The sequence below is a fragment of the Eptesicus fuscus genome, chromosome 17, assembly GCF_027574615.1.
Source record: "Eptesicus fuscus isolate TK198812 chromosome 17, DD_ASM_mEF_20220401, whole genome shotgun sequence".
NCBI lineage: Eukaryota > Metazoa > Chordata > Mammalia > Chiroptera > Vespertilionidae > Eptesicus > Eptesicus fuscus.
The window spans coordinates 59,923,134-59,944,607 of record NC_072489.1 but is presented as its reverse complement, the minus strand read 5'-3'; the positions used below and the strand labels follow the sequence as shown (position 1 = coordinate 59,944,607).

The following is a 21,474-nucleotide window of genomic DNA, read 5'->3' as shown; positions in this document are numbered from 1 at the left end:
GCATGATGGGGGAATTGGAGATTTCCATCATGGCGGCTTCCATTTCGGGCTACACCTTCAGCGCTGTGTGTTTCCACAGCGCCAACAGCAACGCCGACCACGTAGGTGCCGGGCCCCCTGCCCTGGCCGCTGGGGCCGAGCCGGGACCACCTGCGGCTCGTCCCCCAGGCTCCCGGGCCGGCCCGAGGCGCTGGGGACCCGGGCTGCGCCGGCCCCTGGCGAGTCCTGCTGCCCAGGCTCCTTTGCCCCCGGGCTGGGCCCCCAGGCTCGGGGCCTTCCGCCGCCCGGCCGACCCGAGACAGCGGCCTCCGGGTTGGCGGAGCCGGCCCGGCCGGCCGCCCGCGGTGTCAGAGGTCGCTCCCTGGAAGCCGAGCGTCCGCCCGTCCCTGGGTGTCCGGCTTCGGGACCTGCGAGGGGCCCCCGCTCGGCTCGGGGGGGGGGGGGGTCACGGGGAGCGACCAGGGAGACCGCGGCTGTCACTCCTCACACTTGTCCGGTGAGATCGAGTGCTTCCTCCTCCATGGAACACGGAGAGTGTCCACGGCAGGGTTCGGCGCAGGGGCTCCTCGCCTTGAAGTTGCGAGCTGAGTTCCCGGCAGCGGTTCCGAGGCCGCGGAACTCAGTCGCGGGGAAAAGGGGAAGTGACAGGCCGGCGTGGGCGTGAGCGCAGGCGCGCGGAGCGAGCGGAGCCGGGCGGCTCCGGCGCCTTCGTCTCACGGGCTGTCTTTTCGAGTCACTGACCTCCGGATGGCAGTTCTTTGCGGAACTAGATAATTTTTATCTTTCAGGATGTGTTTCGTTTGCCCACCCCATTGGGGGATTATTTGAAAAGATGCCAAGCGTGCATTATTCAAAGTCAGTAAATAAGTGTGTGTGTGTGTGTGGGGGGGAGGGCTGTGCTTGTCATTACAAAGCAAAATGAGACACTGCAGAAGGAACTGGATTTGGTTGGATGTCAGCAGTCTTAGCTTCCATTAATAACAACTTACAGAGAGGCGATCCCATTAGCAAATTGGATGGCATTAAATGGATGTGCCTTTCACCTCTCCAGTGCGGATGGCAGAGATTAATGATCAGAATACACACAACATGGGTCTGTCCAGAGGCCGCTCCTGTGTCCCCGGACACGAAGGCTTTTGATACTGCAGCCAGCTATTTAATCATGTAATGCAGCCCCACATTTAGGTGGTTTGTGACACTCCCCGTGTCCGTGGGAGTGTTACATATGGTTTAAATGAACTCTGATTTGTGGAGTGCCTGGTAATATCACCGTTTATGTGGAGGACAAGATTATTGTAAGAATCAGCAGCTACCTGTTGAAAAGTGGGTACGTTTTTCTACAAACGAAGTGAGATGGCCCCGTTACTCAGATTGTTACTAATTGAATGCAAGAGACATCTCTTTAATATCTACACCATTGCCAGGTCTGGTGGCTAGACTTCTCAGAAATTTCCACCAATGACAGTAGTTTGCAACTGTATTGGATATGACCACACTTGCCTTTGTTAACCTTGCCACAATTACATATGTGGAATAAAGTTGTTTCAATGTTATGTATTTTAAAGTTGAAGAACCAAGAATTTGCTAGATAAGTTAGGGTGACTGTTTCCAATAAACTTCATGGACACTGAAATTTAAATTTCATATACTTTTCACATCATGAAATATTCCCATTTTAATTTTTTCATTGATTTTAGAGAGAGGAAGGGAGAAGGGAGAGAGAGAGAGAAACATTGATCTGCTGCCTCCCATAGGCAGTTGGACTGTACACACCCTGACTGGGGATGGAACCCGCAATCCCCGTATGTTCCCTGACCCAGAATCCAACCCAAGACCCTTCGCTGCACAAGACAACATTCCAACCAGCTGAGCACAGCAGCCAAGGCTCCATTTTAATATTTTTTCAATCATTTAAAGGTCTAGAAAGTACTCCAACAGCAGGTTGTGTGCTGAATCATCCAGCATTGTTATGGCGGTGTATGTTCTCCAGAGGTGAGAATAAACCAGCCTCTGCATTTATCAAAGAAGCACTTTCATGTGAATGATGGGAACTGATTTGCTGAGACCCTAATTTCCCACGCCAGCTACAAGAGCAATCGGTTGTGCATTGTGTCAACTTATTTAGCCTTTTACCATTAGCAGTGTTTTTGATGCAGTGCAATGAAATGAATTGTATGCTGTTTCAGGAAAACAAGCTTTTGCCCGAACCGGTGTGGCTCAGTGGATAGAGCGTCGGCCTGCAGACTCAAGGGTCCCAGGTTCGATTCCGGTCAAGGGCATGTACCTTGGTTGCGGGCACATCCCCAGTAGGAGGTGTACAGGAGGCAGCTGATCGATGTTTCTCTCTCATCGATGTTTCTAATGCTCTATCCCTCTCCCTTCCTCTCTGTAAAAAATCAATAAAATATATTTTTTTAAAAAAGAAAGAAAACAAGCTTTTATCCCCCCTATGCCCTCCACCCACCCACCTCCACCCACCACCAACACTGGTGATGCTACTTGATAGGATTTAGGTGATGAATTCACTCTACTCATTTTTACTTCAGAGAAACAGGGAAGACTTGAAGGGATTGAAATATATTTCCTCTTGTATGGAATCCTTTTTCAACAATATAGTTAGTAGGTGTAGCTCAGATTGCTCTGGTCTTACTTGTTGGTTTATAGAATAGTAGTTCACAGGCCAAGCTTATTTGGATTATTGTTAAGAATTATTATGTCCTAAATTTCTCTTAACTTCAGTAAAAACCACCTTCATTCTTAGTGTGCACCTGTTTTCTTTCTTACATGTAGGAAGGATTTTTGCTGGGAGAGGTGAGACAAGAGGAAACCTTTAGCATCAGTGACTCTCAGATCAGCAACACAGAGTTTCTGCAAGTCATTGGTAAGTGAGTTACGCCGACCGCAGAGGTACTCCCTTATATATGTACCCGGTTAGTTTGTTCTTTGGCCCTTAAAAGGTTAGAAAAGTCATAGACAACCACTCAAATGACAATGCCAATTACTCGCACTAATAAATGATGTGAGATGTGTTTAGAGGTCAGCGTAAGAATATAGTGCGTAGCTGTAGGTGTAGGTATTCTATAACGCTGTCCCCTACCCACTAACTGATCCGACTTTGATGGATTCTGTGTGCTGTCGCACTTGGTAGTCTCTCCAAAACCACTCGGAACCTCAGGTTTGCAAATTCGGGTGTCCCCATTGCCGTCATCACCCCCTATGATAAAGGGTGTGTTATGCGGGGCCTTTCTGAAGGGTCTGGCATAGTTGTTCACACTTATTTAGCAAATTGTACAATTTAGCGAATTGTACAGCCTTTGTCAGTTTGGGGGAGATTTTGGGGAAGACTGAGTATTTACAGATGCACTGACTCAGAGTTTTTTTAGCTGCACGTCAGTATCATCAAACAGCATATCCTGACACCAGAGAAAAGCAAGAGGCATTTTATTCATTTGTGCGGCCAATATTTATCGAAGTGTAAGGCATGTGCGGGGCGGTGCGAGGAGCATCCAGATGCGTTTCTGCCTCCCAGGAGTGTGGGAGGATGAAGCAAGTCACAGAAGTGCCAGCAGCACAAGATGAGTGCTAGGAGAAAGGAACCCAGGCAGTCCCATAGATTAGAGGGGGAAACTGCTAGTGGGTGAAATCAGGGAAGACATCCTGAAGGAGGTGAACTCAGGGCCTGGGTGGTGCATCCAGAGGAACACAGAAAGGAGTGCCTAAAACACACAGGGGCCCTGGCCTGTGTCTGTGACCAAAATGCAGTGTATGTGCAGGTGAGAGGTTTGAAATTCTGCTGGAAGGTCAGGGCCTATTGGGGCCAGTCATCAATTTCAAGCCTGTTCTGATAGCCTAGTTCATGGATGGGGGGCCAGGGTGAGGATTGACGTAGGGTTGGATTTGGGGGGAAGAGGCTGAACTCTCCTGTGGTTTGCTAGGACCAAAACTATAAAACCCGCTCCACAGCATCGACTGCTAAATAAAGACGCGCTGTGTCTGGGCATAGCTGTTCTGTCATTGAGGTTTTGTCTTTGTTTGTTTTGCTTAGTTCTTTAAAATCCTGAGGTGGAGAATTTGGTTTCATTGGACATCTGTGCAATTATTTATTGTTTGCACTTGAATTTCAAAATTAATTTGATAGATGAAGGTTAAAATGCTAGATTTAGTTAACTGACAGCAAACCATATAAGAAAGAGCTCTCTTATCCAGCGTGATGACAAAAATAGCATTTCTGATTAATATTTTAGCTGTTTATATTTACCTATTTATTTAAATAAGTTATCACTTTTTTAATTGATTTTAGAGATGTACATATGTAAAACGGAATATTACACAGCCATAAAAAATGAAATCTTTTGGATCTAGAGAGTATTATGTATAGAGAAAAAAGTCAGACAGAGGAGACAAATACAAACAGACAAAAACCAGAAACAGATTCACAGATACAGGGAAAACTGGAGAAGCCAGAAGAGAGGAGGGTGGAGGGATGGGCAGGAAAGGGGATTCGGAAGTACAAACTTCCAGTTATGAAATAAGTCATGGAATGTAACATACAGCATAGGGAATAGTCATTAATATCGTAGTAACTGTGCGGGGACAGATGGTTATTAAACTTGTGATCACTTTACTTGTAAAGTATATAAAAGTTGAATCACTATGTTGTAAACCTTAAACTGATGTAATACTGTATGTCAACTGTACTTTTAAAATGAATACCTAAAATACATATCCTCCTATACAATAAAAGGCTAATATGCAAATCGACCAAACAGTGGAATGAATGGTCACCAACCACCAGGGGGCAGACACTCAACGCAGGAGCTGCCCCCTGGTGGTCAGTGTGCTCCCACAGGGGGAGCACCGCTCAGCCAGAAGCCGGGCTCACAGCTGGCCAGCGCAGCCGTGGTGGCAGGAGCCTCTCCCGTCTCTGCAGCAGCGCTAAGGATGTCCGACTGACTGCTCCCGGACTGCGAGAGGGTGCAGGCCGGGCTGAGGGACACCCCTCCTCCCTTGAGTGCACAAATTCCGTGCACCGGGCCTCTGGTTAGAAAATTAATGTAAACCAGTGGAAAACCTGGACTGACATGAAGCAAAGTAGTTTCCACAGCAATAGTGTGAAGAACTGTTCTGGCATAACTGAACCTCCAGAATGAGGTCCTTTAAGTAAAATAAGTTGGCCAAATGCATTATTTGTTGAAAATGTGTGAATTCATGCACAGACATCTTTACGTGACTCTACACGATAAGAGGACTTTATGTAGAATGTCACATTTTGAACACGAAGTATCTGTCTTGTCGAATACATATTAATTTTAAGCTGTGCCAACTCACTTGAAGCAGAGCCATCCCAGACAGCAGCAGAGCGTCCCTAGTTCGGGAGCTGGGGTAGTGGCCGTCTTTGGGAAGAATGGAGGAAACGGGGAGGTGTGGGGAGCAGAGAGAGGAAGATCAGCAAGAACAGCAGCACCTCCCGGGGGGATTGTGAGGACATGTGTGCAGAGACGCCGTACACACATGACGAGGAGTCTGCCATGTGGATGCGCTCTGGAGGCGTAGGAAGTCTAGGTTCCCGGTGAGGCTGCCCTGCCAGAGGTCTGCCCATCAGCTAATGCCCCCCGACTCCGTTCCGAGCGGCACCTTGATCGTGTTGGAGACCGCCACCCGCTTCTCCACGGTGTGCTCAGTTAGGTATTGCAAAAAGTCTTACCGAGAGAGCTTGCTTTAACGTCTAGGAAATGCCACGCCGGGGCTAGAGCTTGTCTGTATGTGCTGCTAACCCAGGCGGTACGGCCTGGAGGACGTCTGCTGGGAGGGTGGGTGACAGGCGTGTACTCAGAGTTCAGCGTTACCTCTAGGGATTTTCTTAAAATATTCTTTCCTGTCAGTAGATGTGTTTTTTCCCTTCTCCCCAGGTGATGTTTGTGCTACAGATGTTTCACATCCTAATTACTTCACTGAAAGTTTCTCTGAAATAACTGGGCAGGTGCACTGTGTCATTCTGGTGATAAGAGAAGGGTTTCTGGTGAGGCTTCCTGATGTGTATCACTGTCCACAGCCGCCAGCCAACGAGCCCTTCTCCCTCCGGAAGCATGGCGTCTGCGCGTGTGTGCTGGCAGCCGGACCCGCAGGTCAGGGCTCGTGGCCACCGCGTCTTTTAGGATTGTGGCTCCATTTTAATTGAGTGGAAGTTGCAGCCTGTCACTCTGGGCTGTGACATCGGCAGGTAGAGTCGCTGTGAGGAGAGTTATTAGTAGATGGAGGCTAATTGGTCTCGTGTCCATAAAGTAACCAGCCCGAGCGCCCTGATGAGCTTGGAGAAGGTGTTCCCTCTGGTTACTCACAGCACCTTTCCGATCTGCCTCGTGAATAGCGGCTTCCCGTGGTGCTGGCCGTCTGTGGAAGGGTTAACAGACCTCCACAGTCCCTCCCTCCCCTTCCGAACACAGGCCCAGTTGTTGTGAGTTAGAAGGTTATTGGTGGGGGTGGTCAAGGCCCTCTCCCCAGGCCGTCCTCACAGCTCTGCCCACCTTGACGAAATGCTCCCAGGCGGTGGCTCCTGGCCCCTGTGCTGTACCCAGAAAGACCGATAAGGGCCGTGGCTGCCCGCTCCGGAGGGAGAGCTCTCAGGTGCGTGCTCATCACACGCGGACCGATGGCACGGCTGCTGCTCTCTGTGCACGTGGTTCTGAGCAGGTGGCCTGAGTGGGAATGCGCAGGAGATACAGCGCTTGCCCGGTGTGCACACTGCACCTATTGGAACGGGAAAGCTATCTGAGTCATTTATATGATTATCATGTTAGTCCTCACCCAAGAACATTTTTTCATTGATTTTAGAGAGGAAGGGGAGAGAGAAACATTGATCGGTTGCCTCCCTGACAGGGGATCAAACCCACAACCTAGGTATGTGCCCTGACCGGGATCGAACCCACAACCTTTTTGGTGTACAGGACGAAGTTCAACCAACTGAGCCATCTGGCCAGGTGGAAAACTCTCTTTTTATTGACCGAGATTTTCAACAACTACTATGTATATATATTTATTTCCTGGGCTACTTTATATGATTAACTAAGATGTATTTTCTTTTTCTGATTACAGAAATCCATAACCATCAGCCTTGTTCAAAGCTTTTTAGGTAAGCCACACCCTGCTTTGTAGCTTTTAGCTCTTACTAAAAGACTAATGATTAAAAACTAGTGAATTTATGCCTATAGCTGGTAATGGCTAGAAAGTCCCAAGTATAACAGGGCATCCAAGTCCTCTTATGTGTTGAGTGCCCGCGTGTGTGGCACTGTGTTAGGTCAGGGAGAGGAGAGGTGGAAATCTTGCTTACCGCCTGTCCTTGAGGCCAAGCGCAAATCCTGGCCTCAGTGACTTAGAATGGAAGCTTCCCACCAGCCTCCCGGCGAGAGCTCTTCCACGGAGAAGGCAGCTCTTTGGGGTCACCTACAGGTTCAGTGATTTAAAGGTGTTTTTAAGAGGAACAAGAGTGTTCAGTAGCCAGAGAAAACATAAAACTTCCTTTGGTGTTTATTTAAGTTAATATCCACCAGTGGCATATTACGATCAACTGAAAGAGAGAAAAAATAGGAAGAGAGACGTTCAGAAGAGAGAGCAAATGACAGAGACATAGGGAGGGGGAGGGAGAGGGGGAGCGGGGGGAGAAAAAGGCCGGTATTTCCACACCCGCCTTCTGCTCCCCAAACCCACCCAGGCCTCTGCCTCCTTCCTGAGCCCCAGACCCTCCTCCTGAGGCTGTCTGAGGAGGAGGTCTCTGTTTCTTAAAATCCCCAGGCCTGTTCTCCTGCCTTTCCGGAAGTGGGCATACTGCTCCCACTATTCAGTTCGGGCTTCCTGGTCAGCACTTCCTTCTTTAAGAAAAAAAAAAAGAAGAAAAAAATATATATATATTAATTTCAGAGGGGAAGGGAGAGGGAGAGAGAGAAACATCAATGATGAGAGAGAATCATTGATTGGATGCCTCCTGCACGCCCCTACTGGGGATTGAGCCTGCAACCCAGGCATGTGCCCTTGACTGGAATCGAACCTGGGACCTCTCAGTCCGAAGGCCGACATTCTATCTACTGAGCCAACCAGCCAGGGCAGCACTTTTTTCTTTAAACACCTGCCAGCTCCTTCCACCTGCTGTCCTGCTGCGTGTTCCCTGCAGCCTCCCCAACCCCGTGCTCCTTCTCAGCTGGCAGGCACCGGCCCCCTTGCACCCCGAGCCCCTTGGGACTTGTATTGTGTCACACACACATACACACACACACACACACACACACACACACCCCTACCCTCATTATTTCAGAGTTGTGTCTTCATGCACGATGGCTACCTGAGGACGAGGTCTCGAAGGAGCCAAGTTGCTCATCTGTTCTGGATTTACACAGAACCGAGAGAGGAGTGGGCAGCAAGATGCGCAGCTAGCAGTTCATTTGAGAAGAATCTCAGAGCAAACAAGATGACAGGCCGGGCCCACGCAGTGCCTGTGTCTGCTCCGTGAGAGCGCCCGTGTGGCCCTCACCGTCCAGAGCTGTGCTAGGCGGGCCGGCCTTGCCCTTCTGAGGAGTTCTCAGAGCATCGTCAGTACAGGCACCCCAGACAAGAATGGAACTCAACTCCGGTCATAGACTCAGAGTTCTTAGAGCTGAAAGCAACCTTAGACATCACCTGTCTACCCCAGACTCTGCAGAAAGGGGGACGGGGCAGATAGGGTCTGGGACGTGCTCAAGGTCACTCAGTGAGAAGCAGGACTGAGCCCGAGCGGAGGCTCCTGACTCCCAGTTCCGTGTTCTCACTGCACCTTGAACTCCTCCCTGCCTTATAAGGCCTGGGCTTGTGGTGGGAGGAGGGGGAAGGGCGGCATTCCTAAAACCCCGACTTGGTAGGAAAGCCCACAAATCATGGTGCGTGCGCTGTGCAGCACAGGGCCCTGGTCGGGGGGGTCTGTTTTAGGGGGGGTGCATTCAGTTTGAAGCTAGCCAGACCTGGCTTCAAATCCCACTTCTCCCAGCTCCCAGCCCCGTGGTTGGGGGCAAGCCACTTACCTTCGGTATCTGTAGCCACAAAAGTGGGAATCAAACGTGTTGACTTGTCGGCTGAACTAACACCTCCCATCACGGAGGCAAGAATGGAATAAAATAACCCGAGGAAGCACGCGGTGGGGTTTCTGGTGAAGCATCAGCAAGTGCGCACTTCCCTTCCCCCTTCCTCAGAAGGAGCTGCCTTCTTTTGTACATAGTGATTGATGCCTAGAAACAGGGAGAGCTGTCCAGCCCGCGTGCTTATACTTAGGTCAGCACCTCCCCCAGGGGAAGTGGTGTCCTTTGGATGTAGCAGTGTCTTGAGTATTCTTTGATGCAAAAGACACCTCCTGTAGGTAAAACATTTAGATTGATTTCTCTTTGTATACCTAGTGACGGCAATTCTCTTTATTACCAGGATAGAATTGGGCTAGATAACTAACTCATAGACACACGTAGCTAAGCATATCCATGTCACAATACCATGTGATTTTAATACAATATTGTTTTCTCTTTTGAAAAAAAAACAACAGTTTTTATGACTACGCAAGCAAAGTTAACGAAGAGAGTTTGGACAGGATTCTTAAAGACCGAAGAAAGGTAGGCCACATTTGTTGCCCATTCCTACTTGTAAATCACTCCTTATCTCATCGCCCGTGCTGAAAACAAAGGAATGTAAATTAGCAATGCATTGATGTCAGTATAGACGAGTTCTGTTACCTTGAGTAAATTTTACAGGTAAATTACAGATGTGAGCCAATGTTTACAGTATATCACTAGAAAAAAGTTTAGATGTTTATAGTATGACTCTATTATGTAAAAATCAGAAGGAGAAGAAATGAACTATAATCCAAAAATTAATAATAGTTGAGTTGAGTCGAGGTGGATTTATCTTTCTACTTTGTGATTTAAAAAAAGAAGACTGTAATTATTTAATACACATGCATTAATTTTATGATTTTTACCTTGGTATATAAATTCCAGAAAAATAGATTACACCATCGCTCAGGAAGAAAGTACCAATAAAAGTTTTCAGTGTGTGAAACAGAAAACAGAATGCCTTTGCCGAGAAACATGTGCTGCAGTAAAGCTTCTAGGGTCACCCGTGGGTGAAGCCATGGCGGTGGGACTTGGTCCCTCGGTGTCTGAGGAAGAGCATCAGGAGTCAGGGGGCGCTGTGCTGTCGGTGAGGCTTAGTCTCAGTGCCTCTGGCGGAGGAGGGGAGGAGGGGAGGACGGTGCCTGCGAGTGATGACAGGCCCAGCAGGTGCTCAGAGACCACACAGTGGCCGCCCACCTGGGAGCGGGAGTGAGACCGGCCCCCGGCCTCCCGGGCCAGCGGAGTGAGACCGGCCCCCGGCCTCCCGGGCCAGCGGAGTGAGACCGGCCCCTCGGCCTCCCGGGCCAGCGGAGTGAGACCGGCCCCCGGCCTCCCGGGCCAGCGGAGTGAGACCGGCCCGGCCTCCTGGGCCAGCGGAGTGAGACCGGCCCCCGGCCTCCTGGGCCAGCGGAGTGAGACCGGCCCCCGGCCTCCCGGGCCAGCGGAGTGAGACCGGCCCCTCGGCCTCCCGGGCCAGCGGAGTGAGACCGGCCCCCGGCCTCCCGGGCCAGCGGAGTGAGACCGGCCCCCCGGCCTCCCGGGCCAGCGGAGTGAGACCGGCCCGGCCTCCTGCTCTCCCTTTTCAGTGACTTGCCCAAGAGCATGTGCTCGGCTCTCACAGCCCGTCCTTCCTCTCCGCCGCCGCCTTCCCTCCTCGCCCGGCTGTTTCATAGTCCGGATCATGAGTCTTTGTTATGCTGTCGACACTAAGATTTGTTCCATGGAAATTCTTCCTGGAGCACAGCTTTCCAGAGGTCACTCCGCATTAAAAGTCCAAGAAGGTTTTTGTTTTTTTAACAGATGACAAAACTTAAAGTGAAAGAAATGAGTAAAGATTACCAAGAGGAAATTCACAAAAGAAAAAAGAAATCCACAAATGGCCAAGAAGTAAATGAAAAGATGTTTAACTCTATCAGGAAACGTAAATTGAAACCATGTGACCCAGCCCTGGCCAGGGAGGGGCTCGGTTAGTGGGAGCGCTGTCCCGTGCACCAAAAGGTTGCAGTCTGATTGCTGCTTCGGGCTCAGGCCAGCTGGTGGTTTTTCTTTCCACTTATGTTTTAAAGGAAAGTTGCTTTCACTTTTTTATGACCACCATTGGGTGACTGATGGGGATTTTATTTTTTTTATTTTTTAATATATTTTATTGATTTTTCACAGAGAGGAAGGAAGAGGGATAGAGAGCTAGAAACATCGATGAGAGAGAGACATCGACCAGCTGCCTCCTGCACACCCCCCACCCGGGGATGTGCCCGCAACCAATGTACATGCCCTTGACCGGAATCGAACCTGGGACCTTCCAGTCCGCAGACCGACGCTCCATCCACTGAGCCAAACCGGCTTCGGCCTGATGGGGATTTTAAAGCTAATGTGCAGACCTTGGCTATCACTCATTAGCTCTGTGACTTTGAACAAAACATCTCTGAGATTTATGCTTCAGAAATGTTTGGGCTTCTTTTGATTTAGAGAATGTCAGGATTCATTGCTCCAGTATAATCTGAAGCCATGGTTCGCGCTCAGTGGTACCACTGAGGGGCCGGCGCTGCGCCCTGGCCGTCCCTGCCGTGGTCTGAGCTCAGTGGAGAAAGCATGACTCGCCTCCCCGGGCGGCTGTGATCAGTCATTAAAGCATCTGTAACGTCGTTAGCTGGGGCCTGGCACAGGGGCTCGGCGAAGCTTGTTCGCTTCCTTCTTACGTGAACGCACCAACACTTAATCTAGATTTACTGTTAACTTTAATGTGACAATTTTAAATTACTTTACATCTTAAAACAGGATTTTCACCCAGTTTATTTCAAAGAAAGAAGCTATATGAAGAGTATTCTTCTAATGAAGAATTAATTGTCTCGACAGCAGAGATTTCAAACTTTAGTAGCACAAGGAAAACTCAGGAGCTGGCCTGTGAGCTTCTGCCTGCAGGTTTGGGTGGGGCCCGGAGCATTGGAGCAGCTCCCAGGGCCTGGTAGGTCACCTGTCTGCCGGATGTCCAGCATCGCCCATTGGGAGAACTACTCTTCCGAGAACGTGCCAGTTACTCCCCTTAGCCAGCAGAGGCAGCCGATAGGCCGACAAAGCTACACTTTCAAAGTCATCGCCCTGAGGTGTAATTGCGTACAATAAACTGAACGCTCTTGGGGAGTACGCTGTGGTAGGTCTTGACCTGTGTGTCCACCTATGAAACCACGTCATCAGAAGCTAACGCCACGGCTGTCACCCCAGACCTCCCGGGCCCTTTCCCAACCCCTTCTTCCCCTCCCTGGCAGCCCCTGAGCTGCGGGGGCTGCTCCGTGTCGCTGGAGATGAGTTTTCATTTTCTAGGATTTTACCGGAATAGAATCCTGCAGCGCAAGTTTTTGTCGTCGTTATCATTTCGGTCCGGCTGCTTGCACGCAGTGGGATTCCTTTGGGATGCGTCGGTGTTGGATGTAGCAGTCGTTGGCTGTATTGCTGAGCAGGTGTCCAGTGTGTGGCTGCATTCCCCTGTTGGTGGACAGTGGCTGGGTCTCAGCTTTGAGCACTTGCACGTAGAGCTGCTTTGAACATTCGTGCACAGGTGTCTGTACGGACACCTTCAGAACTACATTTATAAGATTTCACGCGACTTTTCACCCTTCCTTCTGATTCTGCTGCAGAAGGTGATCGGGTGGTACAGGTTCCGGCGGAACACACAGCAGCAGATGTCGTACAGGGAGCAGGTCCTCCACAAGCAGCTCACCCGCATCCTCGGGGTGCCCGACCTCGTCTTCCTCCTCTTCAGCTTCATCTCCACTGCCAACAGCTCCACGCATGCTCTGGAGTACGTCCTCTTCAGACCAAACCGAAGGTAAAGCAAGCATCCCCCCACCTCACGTAGCCAGGACAGGTGTTGGAACCGGCCATGGAGATTGGTGACTTTGAAATGTGCATTTTATAGCATCTGTAAAGAAAAGCTTTTATAATTCTCTTAGTTAGTTTTCTTTGTAGTTAGAGAAGGTATTTTTCTGTCAGTTGTATAAATTAAAATTGTTTTGAATCAAAAAGCGTTAGCAAGATGTATTAATTATGCATAAGTGCTTATAGGAATAAACCGCTGGAAATCATCACTTGCTTCTCCATAATCCATTATGTAGAAATACAGTTTTATTGCTCTGGAAGTCTGATTTTAATTGTAAAGCGTAGATTTCAGACAGAATTGTAAAATTGATCCACCTCCTGGCTAACGAGGGTTTTGCATTGTGAACGTCTTAAAAAAAAAAAAAAAAAGATCCTGTGGCCCTGGGTCTGTTGTGAACAGAAAGGCTTCTCTCTGGAAAGTCACTTGTAGTGGAATAGACGGAGTCGCATCAGGGAAAAGCATTGCTGTCAGGTAGCCATTGCAGGGTTACAGGACTTCCCAGTGGTGTTTCCTGGGACTTACGTCCTCCTCGGCGCCGTCAGTCACTGGGGGCGCAGATATAAGACATGACCTCTGCCCTCAAGGCGTTTGCAGTCGAGTTCCCGCTCTAAGGGAAGGACCCACCCCTCATCCGTGCATCTCAGGTTGTCGGCAGCAGGTGCTGGTGAGACCTGGGAGTCCCCGGTGAGGAGGCTCGGACTCCTGTTGCCATGGCCAAGTCTTCAGTCCGAACAGGGCCTTTAACAGGTTCGCTCTCGAATCTTCCCTCCTCAGGTACAATCAGAGGATCTCCCTTGCTATTCCCAACCTGGGCAACACCAGCCAGCAAGAGTATAAAGTGTCTTCGGTGCCAAACACGTCTCAGAGTTACGCCAGAGTCATTAAAGAGCACGGGTGAGCGGCCAGGTCCAGCGAAAGGGCTCCCTTTTCTTTCGTTAAGATGTAAAGGGTGATGGGAAATGGAAGTCCGGGTTGAAACTGAACATGCAGGGATGTAATTCTTAGACCGTCACTCTATAGATCAACATTTTATTCGTATTGAAAAGATCGTTTGCTTTTACCATTACTTTTTTAAAAATCAATTGCCACAACTGTTTTTGTAGTCGATATAAAAGTTTGGCTAGAGTATGTGTATTTCTGAGATCCTAAGCTGTGGTCACTATTATTTTTTAAATGGCCTTAGTCACGTGGGTCCTTTTCATTTCTCTCCTGCAAGCCTAGTAGGGTGACACTGTGGCTGAGACACTGTCACCTGGGAGCTCCCATTTAAGACCAGATGACGGTCGAAGGGCAGGAAGTGCCTTTCAGGGTCATGGCGGTGCCTTTCGGTGACATCTCCCCTGCCTGTTCTCTAGCACTGACTTCTTCGACAAGGACGGAGTCATGAAGGACATCAGGGCCATCTACCAGGTTTACAACGCGCTGCAGGAGAAGGTGCAGGTACAGCTGCTTCTCGTTTTTGTCTTACTTGTCTTGCCTGAATGCTCTTTTTTTTTTTTTTTTTAAATATATTTTATTGACTTTCTACAGAGAGGAAGGGAGAGGGAGAGAGAGTTAGAAACATCAACGAGAGAGAAATATCATCAGATGCCTTCTGCACACCCCCTACTGGGGATGTGCCCGCAACCAAGGTACATGCCCTTGACCGGAATCGAACCTGGGACCCTTGAGTTCGCAGGCCGATGCTGTATCCACTAAGCCAAACCGGTAAGGGCTGAATGCTCTTAATTTTACTTTAATTTTTAATAATCTTCCGCCGGAGCCCTAACCGGTGTGGCTCAGTGGATAGAGCGTCGGCCTGCGGACTGAAGGGTCCCAGGTCTGATTCTGGTCAAGGGCATGTACCTTGGTTGCAGGCACATCCCCAGTAGGGGGTGTGCAGGAGGCAGCTGATGGATGTCACTCTCTCATCAATGTTTCTAACTCTATCCCTCTCCCTTCCTCTCTATAAAAAATCAATAAAATATATTTTTTTTAAAAAAGGATAATCTTCCGCCGGGGAAGTGAGTCGTGGTCCCCAAGTCAGCATGCATTTCTGCAGTGGCCTCAGCGTGGCGAGGCCACCATGCCATCCTGGGCGGCGCCCCTCGTGCCTGCAGTGGCTCTGAGCACGGCGACTCGCTGCTGCGTTCAGAACTGGGGCCGCTTGTCACAGCGCGTCTTCTAGGGAAGCCGTCCGAGTTGAAGGCCGGCTTGTTGAGTCCATAACTGTCTCATCAGCGGGACGCTGAGGAGGGACCACACCGAACTCGGAGCAGCTCTGCCTCCTCCCCTCTCGTTCACACCCTTGGCCCCAGCGCCTCCATCGAGTGGGAGGATCCCCGTGGAGCTGTTCACTCCTAGTTATTAATGCGACACGCACTTAGGGAAACCACTCCCGCCAGCCGCATACTGAGCCAGCGCCAACAGCACTTTCCCGCCTGCTTTCAGCTCCTCTGCGCTCTGAGGAGTGACTTCCTCTAAAACCCTAAGAACCAAAGAGCTTTGAGGACGTGGAGGAAGGTGGTGGAGTAGCAGCCCCAGAGGGAGGCAGCAGGCCGAGGTCGGCCGGGCCCAAAACAGGACGGCGGCCACAGGCGGCTCCAGTGTCGGTGTCCCAGTTCGGGCCGTGGGCGCTGCAGCGGGGGCCTTCGTCAGGCTCTGGCCACCGGCCTACGGTCCAGCGCTTTCTGGCATTTCTGCGGTGGAGAGGACGTGCAGTGAAAACCAGTTTTTTGGCCCTGAATTCATGAACAGGCTGTTTTTATTTATTTATATTTTAAATATATTCTTATTGATTTCAGAGAGGAAGGGAGATGAGAGAGAGAGAAACATCCATGATGAGAGAGAATCATTGATCAGCTGCCTCTACCTCCTAGGCATGTGCCCTATCAGCTCTGTCCAGGGACTGCAGAGTGGCTGGTGCACATCTCATTGCCAGCTGTAGAGGCCTCTCTGAAAACACCAGCATCACTCCGTGCCCTGGAGTGAATGTTTAATTACACAGATGGACCTCAAATGTTACCTTTTATTAAGTCTTGACTGAAACCTGTTTTCTTTTTCAGCTCTCCCTAATTCTGAATAGTTTCTATGAAATGAATCTTTTTTATGTCGTCTGATTTGTGATTATTGATTATAAATAAAAGTTGAAAGCATTTCATTCCTGTATTTTGTTCATCCTTTGTATGCTAGACTGGTATCAAAAATTCTTTTTAGTTCAATAGAAATGAATAATCCAGAGAAAACAAATCTTTCCCAGCTTACGCTTATTTTTCAAGAATTTACAAGCGAAATAGCATAATCATCTCAACAAAAGTAAGAAGGCAAATCAGTGAATAAGTACTGGCTCCCAGACTGTGGGGAGAGCGCCTGGCTGCCCGGCCTGGAGTGCAGGCTGTGCCGGCCCGGCCCACGCTGACTGTTCTGTTGCCCTCCCCTCAGGCAGTGTGCGCAGATGTGGAAAAGAGTGAGCGAGTGGTGGAATCTTGTGAGGCCGAAGTGGACAAATTAAGAAGACAAGTCACACAGAGGAAAAATGAAAAGGAACAAGAAAGACGTGAGTTTCATATTAATTATACTCATTGGTGTCAAGGAAGTGTCTGGTTTTAAACATCAGGTTGTACAGTGAATTACACAAGTCCTTCTGCTCTCAGCCCTGAGGCAGGCTGAGTGGAGTGGAGTCCACGTCTCTCCAAGCTTTTCAGAGGGAAGCGCTGTGTGAACGCTGTGCGCGTTGCCTGGCCAATGGGAACGTGAATAGTGATGGTGACGGTATCGCAGAGGGCTGTTCTTGAAGCTTCAGTGAATTCACATGTAGAAAGATATTTTGTAAATTAGGAAGCACTATTCAAACATAAAACAACTAACAGTTTCCTGCTTTGTTGCTGTTTTCCAGAACTTTCAGGTTGACCGCGTCACGCACGGAGACGCGCAGCCGGGGCAGTCCAGACAGTGACCGTGTCTTCTCTTCCCACAGGGCTGCAGCAGGCGGCGGTCGGCAGACAGGGGCCGCCCGAGAGCCTGGAGCCGGCGCCCAGCCCGCGGACGCCGTACCCGGGGTTCGCGGCTGACGGCGGAAGTGCACTGGCAGAGGCCGAGGCCGCTGACCCCCCGCCCCCTTATTCAGATTTTCACCCAAACAATCAAGAAAGTACTTTGAGCCATTCTCGCGTGGAAACAAGTGTCTTTATGCCTCGACCTCAAGCTGTGGGTTCCTCCAGCTTTGCCCCCAACAGTGCTGGACTGAAGTACCCCGGAGGTGGAGCGGGCCTGCCTTCCCAGAGAGCCGCGGGGGACAGCGCCGAGGGGTCGGACGACAGTGATTATGAAAACCTCATTGACCCGACAGAGCCCCCCAGTAGCGAACACCCACACTCCAGGGATGCCCGGCCCACGACACACCCCGACGGGGGCTCCAGGAACGCTCAGACCTCCCAGATTTAACTCCCCAGAAGGAGCTCCACTCAGCACTGCTCTCTTAATCACGACTGGAGAGCGTTGAGGACTGAGCCTGGTGGGAGAACTGCTTTCCCGACCCCTGGGCTCCCGAGAATCCCGGGCACAGAACTGGCCGGGCCGCGCCTCCCCAGGGCCTCACCCGGTCGCCGGGGGCAGGTGTCACGACAGAATCGTTAAGATAATCAAGTTGCCCTACTTCTGGTGCGGTTCATGGATACACTGGTAATTCAGGCAGAGAAACTTGTCAACAGTTTCTGTTCTTTAAAATAAATTGGAAATCAGAGACTAAGCACAATTAGTCTATAAATGTTCTGTAAATCAAAACTTACCTCTTGCACTATCATGCCTTGAAATTCACTTTTTCAAAGGGAAATGAGTTTAGCAGCAGCCTTGAGAGAATCTTCTTTCTGTGATGAGCCAAATTCATCTTTGCCAGAAAAGAAATTGTGATAATTCCAAGAAGCCCGATTGGAACAGACCGGCTGTACCTTCTCTTGTCTGCATGACTGTAAGGTCAGAGAGAGGGCTTAGTTTTAACTGTTTTCCACTAGCCTGGTACGTATTGTCACTTACAATGGTTGCCTTTAACAACACGTAGAAGTACTAATTACCAGTAAGTAACCATCCAGATAAGTACGTCCTAAAACAACTCCTTTTCTTGGGTGGAATGACAGTCACTGCTGTGCTGCACCGGCCACAGTTACGGTCTCTGTTCTGGAGCCTTAGATGAAGGACACGAGGCGGTGGCCACGGAAGGGAGCGCTGTCGCGAGCTGAGCTTGGTGATGGACAGGCCCCGGGGCGGGGTCAGCTGTCACGCAGACGGGATATGACTCCTCTAGACCGCCTGACAAATCTCAGCGTCAGCTTTATTTGTGGGGGGAAGACATTTAATAAGCTGTTTGAGAATCGTGGTGAATACAGACTTATTTTAAGTCTGAATAACCATACTTTTTTTAAAGCTGCCATTTGGAGGAGAATTGTGAATGTCGGACTTCCTGTTCGGATGCTCCTGTATTTTTATTTAATTACTGCTTGTTTCCTAGTTTTGCCCAGAGTGTGTGAAACCACGGAAGACATCCTGAGCCTGTTAGGCTCCTGGCCAGGGAGTGACCAGACGGCCTGGGTGAGGAGGTCAGCCCCGGAGCTGATGCTGCGGAACATCACTGCCTTTGCTGTGACTGAAGCCGGCAGGAGGGCGGGGGCGGCCGAGGCTTCCCGCCCGGCCTTGGGAAGTAGTCCCATTGCCTGGAGGGAGCTGACTCCCAGGTCGGGCTCCAGAGCTCAGTGAGACAGCGGACTGGGGGCGCCGCCGAGCCGCCCTCTGTTCACGGCCGCTTTGTGGGCCAGGCTGGCCGCGAACCACCCCGTGTGATGGGAAGCCTCCCGGGCGTGTTCCGGTTGATCAGCCCCCCTCTCCCCCGTGGCCCAGCACCAGGGTGAATTTAAGTTAATTTCTGTAAGTGCCATTGCCATCTCCCTGTTCATGTTTGACCTTCGGAAATACATTTATTTTATGCCATACTGAGAGCTACGGTGTACACTGACCAGCAGTTAAATGTGACAATAAAAGCTCATTTAATCCTGGCACCACTGTCTTCACGTCTGTCTCGCACCCACACGGTCTTGCCTCAGTTTACCCATTCTGGCAGTTCTTAGGAGACAATACAGCTTTTAAAGGGCAGAAAAGCTCGTCTCCACATGGGTGGTTTTTGTGTGTGTGAGACTGGTTTCAGGGGGAATCCAGGAACCCAACCTCCGGAAGCATTTCCGTTGATTTTGAGGAGACTGTTGGGTACCAGTAGCCAGGAGAACTGGGCGTCCATGGGGAATAAGTGGGATCTTGGGAAGTTCCAGGGCACCTTTCACGTGAGCACTGCTCTTGCTTGAAGAGACTCGGCCTGGATCGCCTGACGGTGGACATGCGGCTGAGCGTGGCGCCGTCCGAGCGTGGCCTCTCCGGAGTTCCCAGTCGCCTTGGGATGGGCCTCTGCGCCAGCGTGGACACGGGGCCCTGCGGGAGCCGGTCCAGCGGGTGAGGTCTCCCACGTCCACGTGGCACCCACTTTCGGCAGGGCCCTCGGCTGGATGGAGCCTTGTCGATGCTGCGCTCGTCTCCCGCATCGGAGGAAGGAGACTGGGTCCCTTGCCCTGGGAGCCGGCAGGTGGTGATTCACAGGTTGGAAGTGGCTTTTTCGGAGAAGGACAAAAGCATGAACACGAGATGTCATCCCCAAACATTCAGACCCTGAGCACATACATTTGAAAATCCCAGGCCCAGTGGGGGCGGGGACAGTGAGCGCTTTAATAAAAAGCTTTAACTGTGAGTCCATAGTTTGAGGCCGTCAGTCTTGGGGGATGTAAGTGAAGTGCAGGAGAGGTAAGGTTATGAACTGTGTTCTGGGTCTGGTTTGCCTCGACTGTAGCTTTCATTTCAGTGTCTAAAAGGTCTGCACTCTTTTACAAAGTTCTGCTTCACCCTTCCCACATGACCCTTAATTCTGGGGGAGGAGGGGGGCGGGGGCAGCAGGTGGCCGGCTCTGCAGTGCGCGCATAAGTAACAAAAAATGTAAAAATGTTAGCTTCTCTATCTGATGACAAACAGATTGGGGGAAAGTGCTGAGACTTAGCTTAACTGTCTTCCTTTTACAGTGAGTTCTGTGTTCCTAAATAAGGCGGGAGAGTCCAGCCACGGTGGCTCAGTGGTTGAGCATCGACCTAGGAACCAGGAGGTCACGGGTCAATCCCCCGTCAGGGCACGTGCCTGGATTGTGGGCTCGATCCCCAATAGGAGGCAGCCCACCAGTGATTCTCTCTCATCATTGATGTTTCTATCTCTCCCTCTCCCTTCTCTCTGAAATCAATAAAAATACGTTTTAAAAAAAATAAGGCAGGAGAGTCAGGACAGAGAGTACATCCCAACTGGGGGCCTCAGGCTACTGGGCTCCCTGGACGCGGGGGGAGGGCAGCTCCTCGCACAGAGGCCCTGGCACAGCCCCAGGGACACGCCCCCTTGAGTGCCAGGTGTCACCCACCACCCGATCCGGGATGCAGTGCGTGGCAGTGGCCCTCTGTGTGCAGACGCAGCAGCACAGAGCCCGTTCCAGGGGCAGGGCCATGCCGTGGAGCTAAGGACGCGGAAGGCTCGCTTGTGTCACAGCCACCGAGGAAATAGTCTGCAGCCGCCGAAATACTGAGTCAAAAAGGTTTCTCCGCGTAGAACCACGGTTTCTAGGTGCCAAATGGAGAAAGCCAGGCTTCCGAGTGGGATGGGAGGTGCGGGCTGATTTTTGCCGGGGAGAATTGTGTGTGATTTTGCTGTTGATGGAAAAGTCTGGAAGGGCGTGCCCCAGGGTTCACGGTGGTGCCCCTGGGTCATGGCAATGCGGGCGACTTTCCCCGTTTGTTTGCATTTTCTTTTTATTTTTTTTTAATTTTATTTATTTATTTATTTTAATATATATTTTATTGATTTTCTACAGAGAGGAAGAGAGAGGGATAGAGAGTTAGAAACATCGATGAGAGAGAAACATCGATCAGCTGCCTCTTGCACACCCCCTACTGGGGATGTGCCCGCAACCAAGGTACATGCCCTTGACCGGAATCGAACCTGGGACCCTTGAGTCCGCAGGCCGACGCTCTATCCACTGAGCCACACCGGTTTCGGCTGTTTGCATTTTCTAGTTTTTCTGCAACGTGTTTGTACAATGAGAGACTACAGACCTGGCGGGTCTTTGGCTACATGAATAAGGTCAGGTACACCATCTGAGAGAAGATTCTGGAAGCATTCTTGACCCTCTAGGTCTCTTCCCCACCACACTCAGTTTTTCTATGTTGGTAGTCAGTGTAAGACCAGCCTTGGTGCTGCCAACTCCCCTGCATCGATTTTGACGTCATTTCCAGATGGAACCATGTCCTTACCTGTTGCTTGTCGTCGACACTGGGTTTTTCTCCCCAACCCAGAGCCGCCAGCTTCTTCTGGTTTGGAATCTATTTCCTAAGCCTCCAAGAAGCACGTAAGACATGCCTTCTGGCCGAAACCGGT

General features: G+C 50.4%; 1 protein-coding gene across 1 annotated transcript; it reads left to right on the top strand.

Annotated features, from left to right (window-relative positions):
- On the top strand, nt 1-19,019 carry ABRAXAS2 (abraxas 2, BRISC complex subunit). Its single transcript, XM_008156143.3, has 9 exons — nt 1-101; nt 2,791-2,881; nt 7,093-7,129; nt 9,554-9,620; nt 12,752-12,942; nt 13,768-13,887; nt 14,349-14,433; nt 16,414-16,528; nt 16,949-19,019. The coding sequence occupies exons 1-9, from the start codon at nt 3-5 to the stop codon at nt 17,413-17,415; spliced, it is 1,272 nt and encodes a 423-aa protein (XP_008154365.3). The 5' UTR covers nt 1-2; the 3' UTR covers nt 17,416-19,019.
- Nucleotides 19,020-21,474: the final 2,455 nt, after the last annotated feature.

Excerpts from the sequence above, each read along its gene's own strand:
- ABRAXAS2 (XM_008156143.3), top strand. The coding sequence starts at position 3 with ATGATGGGGGAATTGGAGATTTCCATCATGGCGGCTTCCATTTCGGGC. Across the intron at positions 102-2,790 it reads CCAACAGCAACGCCGACCAC|GAAGGATTTTTGCTGGGAGA; the intron begins GTAGGTGCCGGG and ends TCTTACATGTAG. Across the intron at positions 14,434-16,413 it reads CGCTGCAGGAGAAGGTGCAG|GCAGTGTGCGCAGATGTGGA; the intron begins GTACAGCTGCTT and ends CCCTCCCCTCAG.